General features: G+C 43.3%; 1 protein-coding gene across 1 annotated transcript in view; it reads left to right on the top strand.

Moving 5' to 3' along the window:
- LOC109109519 (disco-interacting protein 2 homolog A-like) overlaps positions 1-21761 on the top strand; it is a 136063-nt gene that overhangs the window by 105000 nt on the left and 9302 nt on the right. Inside the window, 20 exon segments of the mRNA XM_042730677.1 lie at positions 569-688; positions 10345-10542; positions 11301-11392; positions 11627-11737; positions 13390-13513; positions 13604-13713; positions 15104-15206; positions 15589-15653; positions 15805-15898; positions 17567-17686; positions 17800-17914; positions 18143-18282; positions 18471-18607; positions 19160-19240; positions 19364-19491; positions 19576-19690; positions 19937-20144; positions 20231-20331; positions 21418-21498; positions 21597-21720. Coding sequence (XP_042586611.1) covers positions 569-688; positions 10345-10542; positions 11301-11392; positions 11627-11737; positions 13390-13513; positions 13604-13713; positions 15104-15206; positions 15589-15653; positions 15805-15898; positions 17567-17686; positions 17800-17914; positions 18143-18282; positions 18471-18607; positions 19160-19240; positions 19364-19491; positions 19576-19690; positions 19937-20144; positions 20231-20331; positions 21418-21498; positions 21597-21720 — 2367 coding nt within the window.

The following is a 21761-nucleotide window of genomic DNA, read 5'->3' as shown; positions in this document are numbered from 1 at the left end:
AAAAAAAAAAAATATCTATATATATATATATATATATATATATAGATATATATGCATGGGGAATTGCTCAGACATGTTTGTAGCACTTTGTAGAATGACCCTGGTGCTCATGTGATACTGTGATATTGTTTAACATGTATTAACATATTCATTGCATCTTTTGTCCCCGTGCTTCATGTGAATGGAGTTATAATCTATTTAAACTATAGTAATCCTAAAGCCCTATGTAAAGCATATAGAGCATGATCAGATGGACTCAGAAGAAAGCTCATGAATGGTTGATGAGATGGGTGACTGGGTAGCGGCTTGTTGCTAGGCAGCACAAGTCCAGCTGCCTCAATCAGAGTCAAGGAGTCTTTGATGCCCTGTGTCAGGTGTCTCTACTGAGCACGCTTAGTACCATCTTAACCAACCCCATGGTCATACAGCCTTACATTGACTGACAGGCTGTTGTGTGAAACCCCACCATCCTTTCACAGTGACCTTTCCCAGTTTTTTAATCTCATCCTCTCCATCTTTCTCTCTCTTTCTATGTCCTATCTTCTCCTGACACTATCTCTGTCTAAAGGCGTTCCAGTCAACAGTCGAGTGTCCTCTAAGATTCAGCAGCTCCTAAACACTCTGAAAAGGCCAAAGAGACCTCCTTTACGAGAGTTCTTTGTTGATGATTTCGAGGAACTTTTGGACGGTAGGTTCATACATCTAGAAATAAATAATTCTGCCATGAAACTCTGCTAGCATTCACATAATTTACTAAATGCTGTTTAGTCTCTGCTCAGCTAATGAGCTTGCTTGCTCAGCATTTAAACAGTCTGGTTAAGTGTTCGTTGTAATCTAGTCCTGCAGTGTGTTCCTCTGAAACCCTCTACCTCCCCCAGCTCCACCTGTCTAGGAGTGTGTTCCACTTCACTTTTAGATACAAACTCACTTTACCTTGGAGAATTCCTACCGCCATTTTGATCAAGTCAAGTGGTGGGCAAAGGAAATTTGCATTGACATCCCCTCGACCCGAGTCTTTTTATATAAAGGCTTCAGGCAGCTCCATATACACCAATGTAACATGACTTGATATTTTATCCATTTGTGTCATTTTATTTTCTCCTAGAGCCCAAGCATATCTATAGGCATATAGAATGGTGCATCAAACAAATTCATAAAGAAAAAAATGTTAATATCTCTGCGCCATAGCAGATTACAAGTGATCAGGAGCTTAGAATGTGTCAATTCAACCCATTGCAATGGTTCTGCCAGTAGTGGGCACCTGTGCAACATAAGCAATGATGTGTATTCAAGTAAACAAGACAGAGGGACATTAGCAAGGGAAGGGCATAAAAAGGCAAAGTAGAATGCACCTGTGATGAGTGGGGTGGGGCTGAGAGCCGTGGGAACGGAGCGAGGCCGGTGGAGTAATTGATAATGAGCGACACCTGCACCACTCACCGGTCTCGAGTCCCATGGAGGAGCTCCGGAAGGATAAAAGGCTCCCACGGCTCTCGGCCCCACCCCACTCATCACAGCACCTTTATCTGCTTTAGGATTTTTATGATCATGAAACTGAAATTATTTGGCTTACTGGGGAGAGCTGTACTATTACTTGTGATTAAACATAGCTTTTTCACTTGGCAGACAATAAAGTTGGCAAAAAATTGCATATACTGTTATTAAAGTAGTGACCTCAGCTAAGATGCTAAGAACAATATATTGTAGAGACTTGAAACTGAGCTCTTTTGTAACAAAACCACCACATCATGATAGCGAGGACAAACACCAATCACATTTCCTTCTAAAAATTTGTAGTATTCTGGAGGAACTTTAGTATTCTGGAGGAACTTTAAAACTCACACTCAAGCCCTCCATCACCATATATATTTACTTTCATCTCACAAAAGGGTTCTATGAAAACATGAAGGGTTCTATGAAAAAATGTTAATTAGCATTTAAACTTAAAATAAATATCCTTACTCATAACCTTTTGCTGTTTAGTCAAAAACTGTTTTTTGAAAGAAGCTACTGACCCAGGAGACAGGAAAATAACACAAAACAACATATTTGAATAAGGCAACCATATTAAGAATATGAGTTCCCTTTCAGTCGGTCACTCTTGACGCCACGTCGGTGACCGACGAAAATGGGATATCGCTTCGATAGACCAATCCACTTCAAGTGTAAACTAAACGAGCCAATCCACATTGGCATGCAATTATTACATCCAGCTGCCACTGATCACAGCGGGAGTATAAGTAGGCAACAGGTGCAATGCATACCAGCTTTTCGCTTCGGAGCCGAGCGTTAGTATCGTTCTGCTCAACTGTGTCTGCTGTGAACTACAAGTTCAGCACGCTCTCGGAAGCTTCGTGTGTTGGCGAGACGGTGCTTCAGCGGTGGTCGTTCCAACGTCGAGTGGATTGCACACTTCAGGCTGCACTACCCCCTGTCGTGTTGTAAGCGGCCAATTCCCCTGTGCGCCTCAGCACTAAAAGAGCATTTCCTAAAGAGCAAATTTCTCTAAAAGAGCTTCATGGGTGCGTTTTTGTAAAGACGACGGATCGTCCTTATAAGGATGCCGTTTCACCCGTGCGTTTCTGGGTGCGGTCGTTACCTGGCAACGGGTGATGGTCACGATTGCTGCCTCACGTGTCTGGGCAAACACGCTGAGGTAGCTTTCGTGGATGAGTCATCTTCTCTCTGCGGGAAGATGACCATCTCGGAGCTGCGAACCAGGCTCTGCTTCCTTCAAAAAAGGGGGCGGAGTCCCGTTGCCGCTGCCGCGATTTGGGGCTCGTTCTGGCGGCCGACAGACGAAAATCATTTCCAGCAGTAGCACGGGCGGTTTGAGGATTATAGTGGTGGCAAACCCCGCAGGGAACCAACCCTCTGGGGACCATCACTCCTCTTGCATCTCCGATCCAGAGGAGTAACCCACGGAACGCGCTGGGCCCTCCTCAAAGAGCGTACCAGTGGTATCCAGTGGGCCGCCCCCTGACCAGATGTCGATCTCAGCATCGGAGGGAGAGCTGTCTAGATGAAAATTCAGCTGTGCTGCTGCCCTCTGGGACGGTGGCGGAGCCTGAATTGGATCCGGAGATGACAGCTATGCTTTCCCGGGCCGCCGAGAGGGTAGGGCTCGAGTGGAAATCTCCACCGCGTCCCCGAGCACTCGAGGCAGGATGATTGGTTTCTCAAGGTGGCGCGCGCTGGTTTTCAGCGCCCCACCCTGGTGCCTTTCTTCCCGGAAGTGCATGACGAGCTCACCAGGTCGTGGATGGCACCTTTTACTGCCAGAAACTGGCTGGTGGGCTCCTCCTCCCTCACCACCCTCGATGGCAGTGCAGCGAAGGGGTATTCGATGATTCCCCCAGTGGAGCGGGCGGTAGCGATGCAAGTGTGTCCTAAGTCTGCCTCCTGCTGCTTCTGCCTTACACGCTGTGGCGTTACTGCAGGTGCACCAGGCCAAGGCACTGAAGGACCTGCACGAGGGTGGTTACGATCCAGAAGTTCTGAAAACTCAGAACCGCCACTGGCCTCGCGCTCGAGCGACGAAGTCTTCGGTGAGGTTCTCTGGGTCGTGCGATGTCCACGCTTGTGGTCCAGGAGCGCCATCTCTGGCTGAGTCTGGTTGAAATGAGGGACGCCGACAAAGATCAGTTCCTTAATGCCTGTGTCCCAGACCGGCCTCTTCGGTGACGTGGTCGAGAACCTGGCCCAGCAGTTCTTGGCTGCACGGGAGCAGACTGAGGCGGTCCAACCTTCTGCCCGGCGGGCAGCTGCTGCCTCCACCCGTCCACCGGTTGCAACGCCCCAGCCTGCTCGTCGCCGAGGGCTGCCCCCTGCGTCCACCCGCTCCTGCGCCGCATCCGCAGCAGCCTCCAGCAAGTGGCGCCGTAGAGCTGGGCATAGGCAGGCCGCCCCACCCGTCCTGGCCCCCGTCAAACCCTGGCGGTGAGCGGAAGGGGAGAATCTGGAAATCTCGACGACCCCAGAGAGAGGTAGCCGCTTTCTGGGGGATGGTGAAAGCACCTCTCCCTCCCCTGGAGGAGGGCCGGGGGAGAATCTGGAAATCTTGATGAGAGAGAGCGGTTTTCTCTGTCTCTGGGTCCCAGGAGGGCACGTAGAGTTGCGGACGGCCCCAAACACCGGACCTCACTCATCCTCCTCCTTCGCCAGATGGCAGCAGCGGGCGGTTCGAGAGCGTCAACAAAGGCCCTACTCACGCACCCTCTGCCAACCTGTGGAACCAGGTGAGCCCTGCACCCCACACTCGCACCACACTCAGGCCTGCTCACAAGCCGCCCGAGATGGGTCCCTGTGTTCCACCTCGCTGCCCCACTGCGGGTACGGCTGTGGTTCCGCTGGTCCCGCTTGTACCGTTTTCTAAGCGCCTGGTCAGCGCTACCCAGCCTGTCTCGCTGGCTCCTGCGGACAATCAGCCTCGGCTATGCGATTCAGTTCGCCCGGCGTCCCCCCAAGTTCAGCGGTATCCGCTTCACTACAGTGAAAGCGTCCGATGCCCCTGTTCTGCGGGAAGAGATCGCAGTCTTACTGGCGAAAGACGCGATAGAGCCGGTCCCTCCAGCCGATATGAGGACGGGGTTTTACAGCCAAGACAACGACACCACTCAAACTCAAACACATTCACATGCTCCATATGCATATGGCGGCCGCAGCAACACTTACACCGCTCGGCCTGTTACATATGAGAGCGCTCCAGCACTGGATTTATGACGGAGTCCCGAGGTGGGCGTGGAAGCGCGGCACTCACCGGGTCCAAGTTACACCGGCCTGTCGCCAAACCCTCACCCCGTGGTCAGATCTTGCGTTTCTCAGGGCAGGGGTGCCCCTAGAGCAGATCTCCAGGCATGCTGTGGTTTACACGGATGCCTCCACCACCGGCTGGGGGGCCACGTACAATGGGCATGCAGTCTCAGGGGTTTGGACGGGCCCGCAGCTGCAGTGGCACATCAATTGCCTAGAGTTGTTAGCAGTGCACCTTGCCATGAACCGTCTTAAAGGTCACTTACGAGGCAATCATGTGCTGGTCCGAACGGACAACACAAGCGACCGTTGCGTACATCAACCGACAAGGTGGTCTGCGCTCCCGTCGCATGTCACAACTCGCCCGCCACCTCCTCCTTTGGGGTCAGAAGGTTCTGAGGTCTCTTCGTGCCGTTCACATTCCAGGCCTGCTCAACCGTACAGCCGACGAGCTGTCTCGAGCAATGCTCCCAGGAGAATGGCGACTCCATCCCCTGACGGTCCAGCTGATTTGGAGACGGTTCGGAGCCGCTCAGGTAGACCTGTTTGCTTCTCCAGAGACCGCTCACTGCCAGTTGTTCTACTCCCTGACCGAGGGAACTCTCGGCAGGGATGCACTGGCACACAGCTGGCCGTGGGGCCTACGCAAGTATGCGTTTCCCCCAGTGAGCCTTCTTGCACAGACACTGTGCAAAGTCCGGAAGGACGAGGAGCAAGTCTTGCTAGTGGCGCCGTATTGGCCCACGCGGACCTGGTTCCCCGAACTAGTGCTCCTCGCGACAGCCCCTCCTTGGCCGATTCCTCTGAGGAAGGATCTACTGACTCAGAGACGGGGCACCATTTGGCACATTAGGTTCTAGGTGACCTGCCCCAGGAGGTAGTGAACACCATCACTTCGGCAAGAGCACCGTCTACGAGACACGCTTACGCCTTGAAGTGGAACCTGTTCATCGAGTGATGTTCTTCTCGCCGAGAAGACCCCCGAAGATGCCCGATTGCGGTCGTGCTTTCCTTTCTGCAGCAAGGGCTGGAGCGAAGGCTTTCTCCCTCCACCCTCAAAGTCCAGGTTGCCGCTATTGCTGCGTACCATGACCCCGTGAATGGGAAGTCTTTAGGTAAGCATGACCTCGTCATCAGGTTCCTTAGAGGGGCTAGGAGGTTAAATCCTTCCCGGCCCCCCTCCATACCCTCTTGGGACCTGACTCTGGTGCTGAAATCACTACAGCAGGGCCCATTCGAGCCTATGCATTCAGTCGAGCCAAAGTTTCTTACATTGAAAACTCCGCTCCTGCTTGCACTGGCCTCCATCAAGAGGGTATGGGACCTGCATGCATTTTCGGTTGACGATTCATGACGATCCTAGAGCTTGGGCCGGCTGACTCCCAGGTAATCCTGAGGCCCCGGCCCAGCTACATGCCCAAGGTTCCCACTACACCCTTCAAAGACCAAGTGGTGGACCTGCAAGCGCTGCCCCTGGAGGAGGCAGACCCAGCCCTAGCTTTGCTCTGTCCCGTCCGAGCATTGAGATGCTACGTAGACCGGACACAAAGCTTCAGGACCTCAGACCAGCTCTTTGTCTGTTACGGAGGCCGGCAGAAGGGGAATGCCGTCTCCAAGCAGAGCATGGCCCGCTGGATTGTGGATGCCATAGCCCTGGCTTATCAGGCACAGGGTGTGCCCTGCCCGTTCAGGTTGCGAGCTCACTCAACAAGAAGTGTTGCATTCTCCTGGGCGCTGGCTCGTGGCGCCTCACTGACAGATATTTGTAGAGCTGCGGACTGGGCAACCCCTAACACGTTCGCTAGGTTCTATAGCCTTCGTGTAGAGCCGGTATCCTCCTGTGTTCTCACCTCAAACGGGTAGTGGCACCGAGAGGCCCCGGTTAGTGTCGGCTTGCTAAAAAACCGCTCCAGAGTGTCCGTACTGTAGACCCTGTTGAGATCCTCCATCACCCTAGGCAGCTGGACGCGGCGGAACGTCCGGCGCCAGGCCTTCATGATGAATCCGTGAGAACCATGGAAGGCTGGGTTCCATATTGAGAACTAAGCGGTACTCGTATGCGTATAGTCCACGGTATAGCCTTAGAGCCCGTGTTTCCCCGGCAGACTTCTGGCTTTCCAGGAGGGTTTGAATCACCTCAAATTTCTCCATATACACCTAAACGGATGCTATATGTGTATTTGCTCCTGAGACCTCCTTCGGGAAGGATGGAGCCTCCGCAGCATCCCTGTTCCAAGTGGAACGGGTACGTTTTCCCAGTGTTATCCAGTCTCACCCAGTGAGGTACTGCTTTGACAATGGTGAGTGGAGCTACTTGTTCCGAGCCCCGGCCTACACCTAATAGGGGCGCAGGTGGCTCGCACAGGGCACTGGAAGGGGCAGCACCCATGGCGCTTTGGTAGGGATCCCATTTTCATCGGTCACCGACGTGGCGTCGAGAGTGACCGACTGAAAGGGAACGTCTCGGTCTACGTATGGTAACCCCTCGTTCCCTGAAGGAGGGAACGGAGATGCCACGTCCCGTCGCCATGGTTGCTGTACCACCGCTGAGCTGCCGGGTCTCCGGCTCGGCTCGGCTCCGAAGCAAAAAGCTGGTATGCATTGCACCTGCTGCCTTATTATACTCACGCTGTGATCAGCGGCAGCTGGATGCAATAATTGCATGCCAATGTGCATTGGCTCGTTTAGTTTAAACTCGAAGTAGATTGGTCTATCGAAGCGATATCCCATTTTCGTCGGTCACCGACGTGGCGTCTCCGTTCCCTCCTTCAGGGAACGAGGGTTACCATACGTAACCGAGACGTTATTTCTGCCTGATGTGTGGCGTCACTGTAAAGGGTTGAATGCATCTGGAAATGCTTCATGGTTTCTTCTTTGGCAACAACAGGTTAAGTCACACTTCCTTGATTCTCCTACTTACTGATGTATATAAATCAGCATATTAGAATGATTTCTTAAGGATCATGTGACACTGAAGACTGGAGTAATGGCTACTGAAAATTCAGCTGTCCGTCACATATATACAGTGCTGTGAAAAGGTTTTTGTCCCCCTCTGGGTTTTTTTTTTTTTTTTTTTTTGCATATTTGTCACTTAAGATACAGATCAACAAACCAATTTTAATATTACACAAAGATAACCCAAGTAAATACAAAATGCAGTTCTGAAATAATGATTTCATTTAATAAGGGAAAAAAGCTGTCCAAACCTGCCTGGCCCTACATGAAAAAGTAATTGCCTATTAAATCTAATAACTTTGCAGCAACAACTGCAATCAAGCATTTGTGATAACTGGCAATGAGTCTTTCACATCACTTGGGAGGAATTTTGGCCAACTCTTCTTTGCAGATTTTTTTTTTTTAATTCAGCCACATTGGAGGGTTTTCAAGCATGAATGGACTGTTTAAGGTCATGCCACAGAATCTCAATCTTATTTAAGTCTGGACTTGATAGGCCGGCCACTCCTGGAAATGTTCACCACTGTTCCAAGTTTTCTCCATTTGTGGATAATGGCTCTGACCGTAATTCGCTGGAGTCCCAAAGCCTTAGAAATGGATTTATAACCCTTTCCAGACTGATACATGTCAACTATTTTGCTTCTCATCTGTTCTTGAATTTCTCTCTGCTCTTTAAGCATGCTTCACTTAGTCAGACAGGTTCTATTTAAGTGGTTTCTTGATTCAACAGGTCTGGCAGTAATCAGACCTGAGTGCGGCTAGTGAAATTTAACTCAGCTTTCTAAAATAATGTGGTTAATCACAGTTCTTTCATGATTTAACAGGAGGGGCAATTCATTTTTCACGTAGTGCCAGGTAGGTTTGGACAGCTTTTTTCCCTTAATAAATGAAATCATAATTTAAAAACTGCATTTTGTATTTACTTGCATTATCTTTGTGTAATATTAAAATTTGTTTGATGATCTGAATATTTTAAGTGTGACAAATATGCAGGAAGGGGGCAAAAAACTTTTCACGGCACTGTATATATATATATATTGGGGTGTAATGGTTTACAAAATTCAATACAAGACAGTGGTGTTAAGGTTCGGTATGGCGGTATATTGGTTACATCGCAATGTTGGAAATAATTCTGTTTTAAACCATAAAGGCGAGCCAATGGATATCACACACAAGCAACACGCAAACTTTGCACAAGGGTTATGCCGGTGAACGTCTTAATGTCACTCAATTCACTATGCAGAAAGTGCAAGTAAAAACAGAATGACGGTTTAATGATGGAGCTTTCGACATCTGACACCGCATATTCTCTCAAAGACGACAAATCTACTTCATCATATGCTGATAACGGTATATAGCCAACTGTTTTCATTTATTCCCTTAATATTTCTAAAATTACATAAAATGAGAAGAAACATATTTTGTGTTAGAAAGGTTGTTTTTGAAAGTTGGTGCTTGAAATAAAAGTTTTTTATTTTATTGATGACCGTAATGTTAATATTTTAATTGTAGGCCTATAATTCATTGTATAATACTGTAGACCTGTTTTAAAATAGGCCTACCTTTTTTTAAAACATTTTAATCGTGGAGTAAATAGCATTATCTTTTGTTATCCTAGCAGCATGTTAGTTATTTGGTAATTACTGTGGGGCAAATTAATTGCAATTTTAATTTAATAATAAAAGTAACTTCATAATCATAATAATAACAGGCCAAATAAAAATAAGATGTAACAGGCCTACATTAATTGGAAATGCCAAGTATCCTAATACTGCCAACAATTGATGTTTTTGATAATATATATGGCTATCGTTGATACAAGATCGTCGTCTTTTCATGCTATGTTTTAAATCATTTTAAACCATAATAATATTATCATAATAATATTATCAATAAAAATAATATTTTCACAATATTACTCTTTTTACTGTATTTTTCAGTTGCAGCCTTGGTAGGAAGAACACACTTCTTTCAAAAACATAAAAATATTTTTGCTGACCCCAAACTTTGAATGGTAGTCAATTAAAAAAAAAAAAAAAAAAAAATTTTCTTCAAGGTTCTTTTAAGGTTCTTTATTTGTGACATACATATTACACACATATTGAGAAATTGGATCTGTTTACTGAGAGTTTGGAGTGTTTTAAAGTAATTAAAATGTTTGAGAAACCCTCCGAATCTATCTCTTCTTTCCTTTATCTCTCTTTGTTCAGTCAGTCATTTAAAAATATGCTAAAAAATAGTCTTTCGTATTCTCTTAGCAGCAGCATCTTCACTTTATATTCTGTCTCTCTCTCTTTCTCTCTGATATTCTTTTTCTTTCTGTTCCAGACACACAAAATCAATCAAATCTATTTAAAGCCGTGTCACATTTCATCCTCGGGATGCATAAGTCACCCTGAGATGCTCAGTGACATTTAAAATCCCTCTCACACAAACTCTGCTCCAAATCTATCATGAAACCATATGAATGACTGATTTTGAATATTGTATATAGGCAGGAGACTCAACTTGGTAATGATTTTAAAAAGCACACAATACAATAAAAATTTACATTTAAAAATCTCTAATTCTTCAGTATTGTATAAAAAACACACACAGCAGCAGTCTGTCTCTGACATGACTTCATGTCATCTACAGTCCAGCATCCAGATCCAAACCAGCCGAAGCCTGAGGGTGGTGAGATGAGACCCCTGAATGGTGAGCCCCTGGGGGTGGTCACTAACTGGCCTCCATCATTACTGGCTTCTTTACAGCGCTGGGGCACCACACAACCCAAAAGCCCCTGCCTCACCTCACTGGACAACGCCAGCAAACCCATCTACACACTAACATATGGTACAGTGGAACTTCCCATTGAATTAAATGCAACAATTTACATGTTTGTTTGTTTGTTTGTTTGTTTGTTTTTCTACTCCTGTTTCCTGAACTACACTACTTTGTAATGCATTAGTAATTTTTATTTATGTCTTGTTCAAAATGACATGTACTTATTTATCATCAGTGTTGGGGAGTAACTAGTTACTTGTAACAGAATTACGTAATTTAAGTAAAAAATAAATGTCACTGTAATCTGTTAAAGTTACTGAGAAAAAAATGGTTTAAATAAATTACAGTTACTTATGAAAATGTTAACAATTACAAAGAGGGTTACATCTGAATATTTTCACACACATACAAATTTGATTGATTTCTTTCCTCAATTGCATTGACTGCTGAAAAATATGAGATACCAATGTTTCAGGAGTTTAGGACACAGGATTGTTGTGGTTTTATGTATATGCTTTATTTTTTTTAAGATTGTTTTTCCAAAGCATTGTTAGATGCCAGTGTTTCCTGTCATAGCTATGCGAAGATTTGATTTCAAAAACAGTATCATATTGTAGCTATTAAACTGTATCTTAAATCTGTAACCTCATAATGATCCCACAGTGCTAAAGTCTGATTTAGTGGTGGCTATGCTTTAAAATTAAATTTTTATCATCTTGATTCAAGTGATGAAGGATTTTGAAAATTTGACAGTAATCAGTGTTAAGTGCTACTGTTAGGTTAACCCTGCTTGCTTTAAGTGTGTTTTTGTTTATATATTTCCGTAGGGAAGTTGTGGACGCGGAGTCAGAAACTTGCCTATACACTGCTGAACAAACTGAGCACCAGGAATGAACCACTACTGCGACCTGGAGACAGAGTGAGTGTCCAGTATACCAATTTGTATACTTTAGCACAATTCTAAGTTATTTTGTATTATAAAGGAGAAAGAAAATTCCAGTATACCATTTCTGACACAACTTGACATGTCCAGTGATGGACAGCGTTAATACCAAGTGTAACAGGCCCAGAATAAAAGAAGTAATACACAAACAGTAGCAGTAAACTGCATTAATGCTAGAGGTGTAAATAAATCTGTTGTGTATCTCCACAGGTTGCACTTGTGTTCCCCAACAATGATCCTGTGATGTTTATGGTGGCGTTTTATGGATGCCTCTTGGCGGAGCTGGTGCCTGTGCCCATAGAGGTGCCACTTACTCGAAAGGTATTAATCAGCATTACACCAGCACACAGACAACACTATCATAGATTTCAATCACAATAGACACAATATGACACGATAATATGACAAAATATTTAAGACACAATATGACACCCTGATCTTCTCACATCACAGCATTATCCTTGAAAAAATTTCCAAAACTCAAACCAGTGTATGGTATGAGCATAACTTGTCTACTGGTAGTCAAAAGATGAGTGCTGTTTTCTTAAAGATGTCAGTATGCATTGGTATTGTGAGTATGTGAGCATGTATGAATAACCAGTCACTCAGTCCTTGGGTTTTTTTCTTCTGTAAAAGACCTGAATGTCTTCTATCTAAAGGTATCATTAGCTGTCTCTGTGCTGCTTTGATGCTGCTTTTTATGGTTTGATTAATAGAGCTGATGTTCCTGATGGAGACAGCTAATCCTTTAATAAAGGGGTCATATGATGCGATTTCAAGTTTGCCTTACTCATTGCAGTGTTAAAAGCTGTTCATGCATAGATAAGATCCCTAAAGTTGCAAAGACTAAAGTCTCAAACCCAAAGAGATATTCTATATAAAAGTTAAGACTTGTCCACGCCCTCCTAAAACACCTCGTTCAAACACGCCCCCACATGTGTACATCACTGTGTGGGACGATTTGCATAACACTGCCCAAATGTTCATGCAAAGAAAGAAGGCGTAGCTTTGATTCTCGCTGTAGTATTGTTGCTGACGCCGCCATGTCGTGGAGAAGCTGTGTGTTTTGTTATGACAGCGAAACTACTCTGTTTGGCCTTCCAAAAGAGGACACAACTAGAAATCAGTGGTTAAGTTGTATTTACAAGACTCTTCCAGAACAGTGCAACACAATTATTTGAGTGTGAGCAGCCAATTTTATGGAGGACTGTTTCCTGGGAGAGTAGCTTACAAGGATGTTTCTATAAAGTCTGGCAATTCCAACTTTGCAAAGATAGTCTGGAGCTTCTGACTCATAGCCTGTAAGTAAGTTTATATAAATAAAGAATTTGCCACTGACTAATCTAATGTGAGTTTTGAGTAGTGTACAGTAGCGCTTGTTTGTTGTCTCTGGTCACAAATGCAGACATGGTTTTATGTTTATTGGGCACGATATGCAACGCAACGCGTAAAAAGACAGTATAAGTCATTATAATCAGTAATTATGTCCCCACTGAATGCAACAAATGCCTCGTTTATAATGGGTTTTATTGGTTTTGTCTCGTCGCGCCAGGACACGGCATCACAGTATGTTAAGGGCGTAACATTTCCATCACATGCTTGAGGTATTCAGCCAATTCCAACACACTGGATTGCTGGCCAATCAGAGCACACCTCGCTTATCAGAACGATGTCAAAAAATCAAAGCGTTTTCAGAAAGGAGGGGCATAGAGGAGCAACAATAATGTACTGTATGTGAAAAATAATGTGTTTTTTGAACCTTAAACCGCATAAACACATTGCATTACACCAAATACACAAAATAATGTTCTTTATTAGCAACGTCATATGACCCCTTTAAAATGAAGGACACAAAAACACACATGATGCCTTAATGCCTTGTTATTGCAGACCGTCTGATTAAAGATGGAGGGGGAGTGAGTGGACTGCAGATCGATGTTGTATTGATGACTCTCTGTGTCTCCTCTCATCAGGATGCAGGCAGTCAGCAGGTGGGATTTCTGTTGGGCAGCTGTGGGGTCACTCTGGCCCTGACCACTGATGCCTGTCAGAAGGGTCTGCCCAAAGCACAGACCGGAGAAGTTGTCACTTTTAAGGGTGGGTGATCCGTACAAGCCAATTACTTCATCTTTATTTAATGGTGCTGTTTCTTTGCCTCAGGTATAATGCATGTGTATGTTTTTACAGGCTGGCCACGACTGCTGTGGTTTGTTACTGATGGAAAGCATGTTGTAAAGCCTCCTAAAGACTGGCATCCGCCAATAAGAGATGCTAGCAATGAGATCGCATACATAGAGGTCAGCACCACACAAACTTAAGGCATAATGCGTATTTTGAGATAATGACCAATGATAGGTGGATCTATCTATCTATCTATCTATCTATCTATCTATCTATCTATCTATCTATCTATCTATCTATCTATCTATCTATCTATCTATCTATCTAAGTCTGTATGTCTGTCTGTCTGTCTGTCTGTCTATCCATCTGTCTGTCTGTCTGTCTGTCTGTCTATCTATCTATCTGTCTGTCTGTCTGTCTGTCTGTCTGTCTGTCTATCTATCTTTGTCTGTCTGTCTGTCTGTCTATCTATCTTTGTCTGTCTGTCTGTCTGTCTGTCTATCTATCTGTCTGTCTGTATGTCTGTCTATCTATCTATCTATCTGTCTGTCTATCTGCCTGTCTGTCTGTCTATCTATCTGTCTATGTCTGTCTGTCTGTCTGTCTGTCTGTCTGTCTATCTATCTATCTATCTGTCTGTCTGTCTATATGTCTGTCTGTCTGTCTCTCGTTGTCTGTCTGTCTATCTTTGTCTGTCTGTCTGTCTGTCTGTCTGTCTATCTATCTGTCTGTCTGTCTATCTATCTATCTATCTGTCTGTCTGTCTGTCTATATATCTATCTATCTATCTCTGTCTGTCTGTCTATCTATCTCTCTCTCTCTGTCCATATGTCTGTCTGTCTCTCTCTCTGTCCGTCTGACTGTCTGTCTCTATCCATCTCTGTCTGTCTGTCTGTCTGTCTGTCTGTCTATCTATCTATCTATCTATCTATCTATCTATCTGTCTGTCTGTCTGTCTATCTGTCTATCTGTCTGTCTCTGTCTGTATGTCTGTCTCTCTCTGTCTGTCTGTCTATCTATCTATCTATCTATCTGTCTGTCTGTCTGTCTGTCTGTCTGTCTGTCTGTCAGTCTATATGTCTGTATGTCTGTCTGTCTATCTATCTGTCTGTCTGTCTGTCTATCTGTCTGTCTATCTATCTTTGTCTGTCTGTCTGTCTGTCTGTCTGTCTGTCTGTCTGTCTGTCTGTCTATCTACTCTATCTATCTATCTATCTATCTATCTATCTATCTATCTTTGTCTGTATTTCTATCTATCTATCTATCTCTGTCTGTCTGCCTGTCTGTCTGTCTATCTATCTATCTGTCTATCTTTGTCTGACTGTCTTTCTGTCTGTCTATCTATCTATCTATCTATCTATCTATCTGTCTGTCTGTCTGTCTGTCTGTCTGTCTATCTATCTGTCTGTCTGTCTGTCTGTTTGTCTGTCCATCTGTCCGTCTATCCATCCATTCATCAGTCTGTCTCTGCCTCTATCATCCATCCATCCATCCATCCACCTGTCTGTCCATCCGTTCATCTATCTGTCCATCTCTCTAACTCTAAGTCTGTTTTTCTGTACACAGTATAAGACCAGTAAGGAGGGCAGCACTATGGGCATTACGGTGTCTCACTCTGCTATGCTGGCTCACTGTCATGTGCTCACACAGGCCTGTGGCTACACAGAGGGTGAGTGCGTGCGACTCACACACATCAAACACAAGCTCTTCTGAGACCGGCCACTGCAGGTCTAGAGTGTCCTACTTCCACTCTCTAAATAACTGCTCACAAACCCTTAACACTCCTTACACAGCAGCTCCTGCAGTAAAGACACTGTTACCCTCTTCTTCTCCCTCTGTATACACATTTAAAACTGGATTTGGTGCAAATGTAATTGTTATCAGTGAGATAACTAAGATCTACACAACAAAAATTCTAAAGTTTTGAAATGATTCATGAATGATTTATGATGTTTTGCTTGCTGTTGTTACATACATCACACCATTTATTGTAAATGCTTTTTGGAATATACACCACGGAATGTTTACTGAGATTTTACTCACTTGTATAGGTGAAATTATAACAAATGTTTTGGACTTCAAACGAGATGCTGGTCTGTGGCACGGGGTCCTCACGGTAAGTCAGACACATGTGGTTCACATCTGGTTTGATACGTTCACATTCATTCACACATGGACAAGGAGTTAGATCACCTTGCATTCATCCAGCTGTCTTTTGCTTTCTTAACCTGTGTCCTTGGCAACTGCTGTCATGGTGATGTGTTCAGAGTGTGATGAACCGAATGCACGTGATCAGCATCCCATACTCACTGATGAAGGTCAACCCTCTCTCCTGGATCCAGAAAGTCCACACCTATAAAGGTGAGTGTACTGCCTAAAGCCAGACCGCCTGTGTGTCATGATCTTTTACCACAGAACTATGGCCACTTACATGTGGATAAACCAAATGAACTGATGTGAGATGCAGTTGCTGTTTATTTATGCAGTTGCTGTCAATTTTGCATTGCAATTAATTGTACTATTCTTCAGATTAGAGGCTCTTTATGGACTCTGTTCTAAGAGTTCTAAAAAAAAAAAAAAAAAAAAACCCTGGCTACGTGTTCTGTACTAGACTAACTGAGACTTGTCATAGCACTTGTATACCGTTGTTGTTCTCTCGTTGATCTGATTGTTTCTACTGTTCTCATTTGTAAGTCGCTTTGGATAAAAGCGTCTGCTAAATGATTAAATGTAAATGTAAATGTAAAGAGTTGATTCCAAACGTTTTGGATTCTTAAGTAAAAAGGAGGTTAAGTGCATTAAACCTATGAAACCTGTTACAGTAAATAAAGAATTTGCAGCTGGTTTGAAATGAATACATTTTGACAGAATTTGTCATTAAGATTTGTATTTTAAATAAATGCTGTAGAATCATGAAAAAAAATGTACCACAGTTTCCACAATTTTTTTTTAAATAAAAAAAAAAATTAAACATCAACTCATAAGAATGATTTCTAAAGGATCATGTGAAACTGAAGAAAGGAGTAAAGATAATAAAAATGTAGTCTTGCCATCAGATGAATACATTTCATTTTAAAATATATTAAAATATAAAACAGTTTTAAATTGTAATAATAATTCACAATATTGCTGTTTTTACTGTATTTTTTATTACAGTAAACAAATGCAGCCTTGATGAGAATAAGAGACGTCTTTCAAAAATATTTAAAAAATCTACTGATCTCAAACTTTTGGAGAGTAGAGTACTGTTATACTCCTTCACATTTCTTCAGATTATATGTATTATGAAGATTCATTCATAATTTTTTTTAAAAAGACACACTTTTGCCACCTACAGGTTAAATTATGCAACTACAGAAAGATGAGTTTGTGAACTTTTACAGTCAAAACTTATTTATAAAATACTGTCTACTGCATTAAAATTGTTAAGAAATAACAGAATTTATTCTGCAGATTTTGCACTCTTGACATGTAAGTTTAAGGTTAATAGTTGATCTCTATATGTGACCCTGGCCCACAAAACCAGTCATAAGGGTCTTTTTTAAAAAAACAAAAAAAATAGATTTATACAGCAACTGAAATCTGATTAAATATGATTTCCATTGATGTATGGTTTGTTAAGATAGGACAACATTTGGCTGAGATACAGCTATTTGAAAATCTGGAATCTGCTGCTGCAAAAAAATCAAGATATTCAGAAAATTGGCTTAGTCCTTAGCAATGCATATTACTAATCAAAAAATAACTTTTTATATATTTACGGTAGGAAATTTATAAAATGTGTTCATGAAACATAATCTTTACTTAATATCTTAATGATTTTTGGCATAAAAGAAAAATCAGTCATTTTGACCCATACAATGCATTGTTGGCTATTGCTACAAATATACCCATGCTACTTATGACTGGTTTTGTGGTCCAGGGTCACATATAGACAGTAAACACCTGTTTTACATCATAGCTGTTACTACACTGATTAAATGCTGTGTGACTGTTTGCATGTTCATATGTCCTGTGTTTTTCAAACAGCACGTGTAGCCGTGGTGAAATCCAGGGATATGCACTGGTCACTTTTAGCCCAGCGGGATCAGAGAGACATCAGTCTCAGTTCTCTCCGCATGCTCATCGTCGCTGATGGAGCAAACCCATGTGAGTAAACACTTAAACGGAACAATCTGAGAACAAGCATAATTCCAAATCGAATGGAACACAGCCTGAACTGTTGCTGGAACATTGTGTATGTTGTGCATATTGAAATGCAGGGTCTATATCGTCCTGCGATGCCTTCCTCAACGTCTTTCAGGCCCGTGGGCTGCGGCCAGAGGTGATCTGCCCGTGTGCAAGTTCCTCTGAGGCCATGACTGTCGCCATCCGCAGGTACACTGATGACATTACAGCAACTTGCTACTTGCTACTGTTCTAGTGCATGCATTCTGGCCAGTTTACACAAGACACTGCTTGCTATTTTATTTCACCTTATTATCTAATGCATTTCAGTTAGCATCTCAGAAATGACAATGGCATTTTGCATTTGAATTTGCATATGGCAGTGTCATTTTCCAGAGCCCAAATCCATGTTGAATGACTCTGTATGTGTGTGTCCAGGCCTCCAGAGATGGGTGTTCCTCCTCCTGGTAAGGCAGTGCTGTCCATGAGCGGTCTGAGTTATGGAGTGATTCGAGTAGACACAGAGGAGAAGCTCTCTGTGCTCACTGTCCAGGATGTAGGACAGGTCATGCCTGGAGGTGAGACCTGCTTGACTCTCACTGATGGATCTATAGACTGAAACAAAACGGTTTTGATTGGATGAATAGTGTGATGAAGAAATGCTTGACTTTTTGGCACTTTATGTTTAACATTCTATTATTCTTAATTTTTAATTTCCCTTGGGGACTAATGTACTGTCTATGCATCTCTCTGTGTGTGTGTGTAGCGCTGGTGTGTGTGATCCGGGTAGAGGGCACACCATACCTGTGTCGAACGGATGAGGTTGGAGAAATCTGTGTGAGCTCCAGCAGTACAGGAATCTCCTACTATGGTCTGCCAGGCATGACCAAGAATGTCTTTGAGGTAAACAAAAGTTCCAATGATTTTTAAACATATAGTGTTGGCCTTAAATTGTTCAATCGATATTCGATTTTGGTTCTATATTAAATTAAATGTGCAGCCATAGTGGTAGCAATTTTGAAAATGAAATATTTCTGTCAAAGACTCACTTTGATTCATTCAGTGGGCCATTCTGTAGCTGACATATACCAGTTGGTGTATTTTGGATCTTTTTGAGTGAGTCATTGAATTATTCACTCGTTTAAAACATTCATTCACAACTGCAATTCTTTTTATTATACTAATTGAACTAAGTGATTCTAGAAATGAGCATTGCACTGTGGCATAACTTTATATAAGATATATATATAAAAAAAGCAATAGCCAATGAGAACAATTTGTTAAAAAAATGGATAAAGTTCACAAATAAAACCAATAGTCATCAAGAGCTTTGAGTTATGTGTTTTCATCCTGTTAAAAAGTTTGTGATGGTTACCTAAAAAAAAAGGGTAAGTAAAATAAGGACTTGACAGTATTGTAAACTTGACTAAAATGTTTTCGTTGTTTTGCTTTCAGACCATTCCAGTCACATCATCAGGAGCTCCCATCAGTGACAGACCCTTCACACGCACATCTCTCCTTGGCTTCATCGGGCCGGTGGGTCCAGATGTCTTAAAACAAAACCATTCCTATTGAAGCAGGATAACTTTTAAGTGTCTTTTAAATCATTAACATATGGAGTTCATCTTTCTGGGATTGGGTTTGTTTCTGGTATTACAGGATAATCTGGTGTTTGTGGTGGGAAAGATGGATGGACTGATGGTGGTGAGTGGACGGAGACATAACGCAGATGATGTGGTGGCCACAGCACTGGCTGTGGAGCCCATGAAGTTTGTTTACAGAGGAAGGTAACTCAAATGTCATTTACTCTCGACTTGAGATGAGTATGAATCTCTGCGTGGACTGAAGGCTGCATCTCTTTTCTCTGTCAGGATTGCGGTTTTCTCTGTATCGGTGCTGCATGATGAACGCATTGTTGTGGTGGCAGAACAGAGACCAGACGCCTCTGAGGAGGACAGCTTCCAGTGGATGAGTCGTGTGCTGCAGGTGAACACACACACATGTTTACTAAGCTATCTAAATGAGGACTCTGCAAAATAATATTTTAAACCTGACCCTAACAGAAAACTGTATGCATTTTTACAATTACTAGTAGGTGTGTCCGAAGTGTTTACTTGTAATGTGCACAATAACAACACTCATACACACACACACACACACACACACACACATACACACACACACACACACACACATACATATTTTCTTGACCACATTCTGTTTAATTCTCAGGCTATCGACAGCATTCATCAGGCGGGAGTGTACTGCCTGGCTCTGGTGCCCGCTAACACACTACCCAAAGCTCCTCTGGGTGGCATCCACATCTCAGAGACCAAACAGCGCTTCCTGGAGGGAGCCCTGCACCCCTGCAACGTACTCATGTGTCCTCATACCTGCGTCACCAACCTGCCCAAACCTAGACAGAAGCAGCCGGGTACAGGTGAGTCCTACGTGAGTGTTGGGTGGTTGTTTTTCATTTTATGCATATTTTGCACATCATATGACCTGTTGTCTTTGTTGTTTCAGAGGTGGGTCCTGCTTCCATGATAGTCGGAAACCTAGTGGCAGGAAAGAGGATTGCACAGGCCTGTGGGCGAGATGTTTCACAGCTGGAGGACAATGATCAGGTAAAACTCAACCCCATTTCTCTATCTCAAACCACAGAGGTCAGACTTTAGCGTACTTTAAAAAAGAGTACTTATTATGGACATACAGTAATTAGTGCTGTCAATCAATTAATCGTGATTAATCGCAATTAATGTTCACTCTGCTGACTCACGAATGTGCAACCATGCAAAGCTCAAACCACATCATCAAATTTGCCGATGGCATGACTGTCACATGCACACATGCACTTCATGTAGTCCTGTGTAGTCTGTGTTAAATCAAAATTCTGTCATTAATTACTCACCCTTATGTCACTCATTCATCTTCGGAACACAAATTAAGATATTTTGATGAAATCCAAGAGCTCTCTGACCCTCCCATAGACAGCAAGGATCCTTACACGATCAAGGCTCAGAAACTTAGCAAGGAGATTGGTAAAATAGTTTACGAAGCTACAAGAATACTTTTTGTGTGCAAAGCAAACAAAAATAACGACTTGATTCAACAATTCTTTCCTCTGCATCACCCTACTGGGCCATTTTGGGGAGTACACTTAAACGCATAAACAATGTATGCATAAACAATGTATGCAATGTATGTAGGCAGATACACTGTTTATGTTCTGATAAAAGGCAAGCGTAAACAATGTAAACAGCGTATCCGCATACGGTACTGCTGATACAGAACAGCATATGTTGTTTATGTATGCAATACTCTACAAAATTGCACTATAGGGTGATGCAGAGGAGACAAATTGTTGAATAAAGTCGTTATTTTTGTTTTCTTTGCACACAAAAAGTATTCTCGTCACTTCGTAAAATTTCTGTGTAGCCAGCCACTGATGTCACATGGACTATTTTACCAATGTTCTTGCTACGTTTCTGAGCCTCGATCATGTTAGGATCCTTGCTGTCTATGGGAGGGACAGAGAGCTCTCGGAAATTCATCATTATTTAATTAATATTATATAATCTGCAAGAACAAGTAACTTAATCTAAGATTTGAAGTACACTAAAGTGCGCTTTCAATAGAATTAAATGCACTTTATCACAGTGACAGGTCCTGAAGTATACTGTTGTCTGAATGTGTCCTCTCTCCTCTCGTAGTTCCTGTACATGCAGGATGTTCTGCAGTGGAGGGCTCAGGCCACACCAGATCACCCTCTGTTTCTGCTGCTCAATGCCAAGGTACAAAACTCATTATCCCACAGCCCAGGAAACACTGTATTCATTGACAGGTTGTGTATATTCACTATCATCTTACTTGGTTTGTTTAATTTTTTCAGGGCACTGTGGCCAACACAGCCTCCTGTGTACAGCTGCACAAGCGGGCAGAACGTGTGGCTGTAGCTCTGATGGAAAGAGGTCGACTTAACACTGGAGATCATGTAGCACTTGTTTATCCTCCTGGTAGGAGAGAAAGACACTTATATTACTGTGGTCTGATAAAG

The sequence above is a fragment of the Cyprinus carpio genome, chromosome B9 (genome assembly GCF_018340385.1).
Source record: "Cyprinus carpio isolate SPL01 chromosome B9, ASM1834038v1, whole genome shotgun sequence".
NCBI lineage: Eukaryota > Metazoa > Chordata > Actinopteri > Cypriniformes > Cyprinidae > Cyprinus > Cyprinus carpio.
The sequence above is the reverse complement of the archived record's forward strand: the minus strand, read 5'-3'. Positions and strand labels throughout refer to the sequence as shown.